This window comes from Chinchilla lanigera, unplaced genomic scaffold (assembly GCF_000276665.1).
Source record: "Chinchilla lanigera isolate Chin_1 unplaced genomic scaffold, ChiLan1.0 scaffold00067, whole genome shotgun sequence".
Lineage (NCBI taxonomy): Eukaryota > Metazoa > Chordata > Mammalia > Rodentia > Chinchillidae > Chinchilla > Chinchilla lanigera.
Window position 1 is genome coordinate 5,055,392 of NW_004955468.1, and position 4,114 is coordinate 5,059,505.

Genomic DNA, 4,114 nt, shown 5'->3' on the forward strand with positions numbered 1-4,114 from the left:
ACTACAATCTTAGCAGGGAATCAACCTTTCTAAAGCACATAAACAAAGGAAGCAAACAGATCAGTCACTAGGAGTTCTTGATTAGGTATAATTTTTCAAAGAATTGTTCTCTTGTCCACTGGACAACAGGACCCACATTTGCAATATCTCCATCTAGAGCCAGTCCAGCACACACAGGGCGTTCACCTAATGTTTTCCCATGCACAAGACCCGTGCAGCGCTCTCCTCCCATTCTTGTGCGTGAGCATTGCCACACAGGAGGTAGGGGACTGAAGCAAATCTCTGTGGTGGCTTTTACTTCCCCTTTCCATCCTGGGTTGGAGGGGGGTGCCTTTCATCCTGGGTTCTGATTCCTTAACTACTTTCAGTTCTGATCCTTCAGGTTCCCAACCATCCTTTATCAATGGCACAATGCATATCTGGAAAGCTATGATTAATAGAGAGTAGAGAGAGAGAGAGGCTGCACACCCATCCTATGCGGTCCCTGCTTTGCAGGTACCTGCTGCCAGTCCTGACTTTGTCAAGGAACTGGCACTGGAAGGTCTCGGGCATCTCCCCTTTTTTTACATTTAATTGGAGTGTCTTGGTATCTATCTGTGCAGATCGAATTCCTCGGAAGAGGGCTCGGATGATGACTGGAAGGAGAACAACAAGGATCACAGCTATTCCTCCAATAATGGCAACATTGTAAACAAATGTCATAAAGTTATGATGCTGAACAAAGGTTTTAATTTTATCAGTGGCACATCAGATGCCACTTCAGAAGTGGGGAGGAGAGATGATCCTGAATGAGAAATATCCTGTATTTTTTGATGCAAAGGGGAAAGATCTAAACTAATATCACTATTATTCCATACGCCCGTAAGATGCATTTGAGTTCTTTCCCAAGTATACAAGGTTTCATTATATTTTAAGGGAGTGACACAAATCCACTGATATTCAGCATGACATTTGAGTAAAAGGAGGTTGTTGTAATATAAACACAGTTTCATCCAGTAGCAGAGTGGAAATACAATTGGTTAAAGTACAACTTTTACAGATGACATGATGTATTCTCCAGTACCATTAGCACTCCGGATAATGTTAAGCTTCCCTTTGCCTTTATCTATTAAAAGCACAAAGAGGGATTGAACACATGCAGTTATGTAGTGGGATTTAGTGCGGTGTGAGGAGGAATCACTCTGGAGTTGCATCCTCTTCAGAGGCAGGATCAATGATTCCAGTTTGGCATGGAACAGGAAAGGTGGTGTCCCTGGAGGTGTTGGCAGAGGTTCCCTTGGCAGGGGGTAGGGCATTGGAGTCGGTGGTCTGCGTGGTTGATCCATGGTGTCGTGCCAGCCACTCTGAAATCCAAATAGGTGTTTCTGCATCCTGAGGGAAGACACAAGCATACCCTTGCCCCCATGTTAATAAAACATCCTTCCACTTAACCAAAGGTTTAGTAATTGGAGACAAATCTGTCCAGTGTCTAAGGGCTGCAGAGAGGCCTGACAGGTCCAAATTTTAAAAATGCAAAATATAAAGTGAATGGTTAATAATTTGATGTGGTGTGTTATAGGTGTATTCCCCCTTTTTTAATTTAAATATTTGAGCTTTTAAGGCTTGATGAGCTCTTTCCACAGTGCCCTGCCCTTGAGGGTTATAGGGTATTCCTGTGGAATGAGAAATTTCACATGTATCACAGAAGGTGGCAAATGCTTTAGAAGTATAAGCAGGAACATTGCCTGTTTTTAAAGCTTTGGGCTTGCCCATGATGGCAAAGCTTAGAAATAGATGTTGAAGAACATCCTTTACTGCTTCACTTGTTCGAGCAGAAGCTACCATAAAATGAGAAAAGGTGTCAACACACACAGGAACAAAAGACAACTTCCCAAAAGAGGAAGCATAAGTGATGTCCATCTGCCTAAGATGATTAGGTCTGAGGCCTCTAGGATTAACACCAAAAGAAGGAGAATTAGAGTGAGTTCGACAATGACCACAGTTGCAAACAATTCTTCTAGCAGCCTCCCTAGTGAGCCCATATTGTTGTCTAACGGATCTTGCATTCTGATGATGTAAGGCATGTGAAGCAATGGCTTGTTGAACAGTGGACAGTCCTGGAAATGGACATGTAAGGGAATCAGCCAATTGATTTCCTTCTCTGAGGGGTCCTGGAAGGGAGCTATGAGCTCTGATAAGCCCTACAAAGAGGGTTTGGTTCTTTGTTGGATCAAGGCCTGCAATTGTAATAAAAGATTAAGTATAGAAAATATAGCAGCAGATGGTAGAGGGGCAGTTTTTATATGAGGAAACAAGTGTTTTACATATTGAGAATCCCTATAGAGATTGAGGGATACATATGTTAGTTGCTGAAAGGCAAAAATAAGGGCTATTAGTTCTGTTTTCTGAGCTGAAGTCTCAGTGCTCATCCTCTTATGCAGTTGACCATCTATAATAGTAACAGCAGTTACTATTATATTACTACTATATTAGCATTATGTTACTATTATATTATATATACCACATATTATATATCATATTATATTATTATATTACGTTATATTGCTATTGTATTATATATTAAATATACCATATATTATATATGATATATCACATATATCATATATATTATATTACTATATTATGTTATATTACTATTATATTAGTAACAGCAGATCTAAGATTTTCAGAGCCTGCCTTCTGGCCCTATCATAAAAATCTGATTTCCATAGGAGATAGTCTCCACCAGAGAGATAAGACTTGCCTATCAGGAACCAATCGTATGGGGTCATCCAATGTGAGGCCAAGGAATCCACAAGGGTCAAAGTGTAGTGTGCCGTGGGCCCATAAGTGGTGCAAGCACTTTTGAGTTCTTTGAAAGAGAGAGGAGAATATTCACTATAATCATCATCAGTATAAGTAACTGGGAAACAAAAGGAAAAATCAGGATCTTGGGCAGATGTGTAGGAGAAGCTGTTGGAGGTTCTTCTAATTTCAGCTCCTTTAGATCTTGCCTCAAGGCTGTGAAACTACCTGAAAGGTTTTCCTTAATCTTAGCCTGAACCACCTCATCAGCTTTGGGAAAAAAAGAAACCATCATGATGCCCATAACGAGCGGCCTCTTCCTCCAATTGGGCTTCTTCATCAGGGTTGAGGGGTTCACAATCAGAGTCCCCATTATCAGGTGGAGGTGGGGGAGTCCCATACCTTTTAACCTGAAAAGTAATACTGGTCTAACTAAAGGGGTGGACTCCTTGGGAGATTCATCAAGGTTTCTGGCAAGCTGGCAACCTTTCTGCACGAGATCTAAAGTGACATGAACTAAGTTCCACAAAGCGAAAGTGTCAACTTTCCTCCAGACCATGCTCTGTGTAGTATTTTTTAAGACTTTCCCTAACCTTTTTCCATGTGGGCAGATTCAAAGTGCCCTCTTCTGGGAATCAAGGGCAGCATTCTTGAATAAAGTGCAAAAATCTTCCAATCTGATGATTGGAGGTTTTAATTGCTCTTTTCTCAAGCATAGATTGAACTATTTCTATAAAGAGTCTTCTTTCTTTAGACTCAGTATGGCCCATGACTTCTCAAAAGTTCTTAACACTTCCCACTAATCAAATCTTTAACCTGCCAAGAGGCCTCTTATGCTGCCCACTCGGGCGGGCTCGCAACACCCTTCTAGTGGCGTCCTGGTTGCACTCGAAAATTTGCTTACCTGTCAGGTCCCTGTACTCCGGTGCCAGCTTGCCACAGTCCGGCCACAGCAGATCCAGGAGATTCCTGCAGGAGGGAATGACACGGGCAAACAGACAAACAACACAGGCACCAGAGGTTCTTCTGGTGGCACAGGGGAGCAAGGCTCCTCTGACACAGAGAAATGTTTTCTTTATTATATGCTTTTGCAATTACATATGAAACTTGGCAAGTTAAACAGTTTTTGCTTAGATACAGTGAAGTTGCTATTTTGGTTACACATTCAGACATGGTTGACCGACCGCCCAACTACAATCTTAGCAGGGAATCAACCTTTCTAAAGCACATAAACAAAGGAAGCAAACAGATCAGTCACTAGGAGTTCTTGATTAGGTATAATTTTTCAAAGAATTGTTCTCTTGTCCACTGGACAACAGGACCCACATTT

General features: G+C 41.6%; 1 protein-coding gene across 1 annotated transcript; it reads right to left on the reverse strand.

Moving 5' to 3' along the window:
- Positions 1-6: 6 nt before the first annotated feature.
- Positions 7-4,105, reverse strand: LOC102027833. The gene is made up of 2 exons (XM_005400079.2): positions 3,689-4,105; positions 7-1,371 (listed from the first exon to the last, which is right to left on the reverse strand). The coding sequence occupies exons 1-2, from the start codon at positions 3,955-3,957 to the stop codon at positions 1,020-1,022; spliced, it is 621 nt and encodes a 206-aa protein (XP_005400136.1). The 5' UTR covers positions 3,958-4,105; the 3' UTR covers positions 7-1,019.
- Positions 4,106-4,114: the final 9 nt, after the last annotated feature.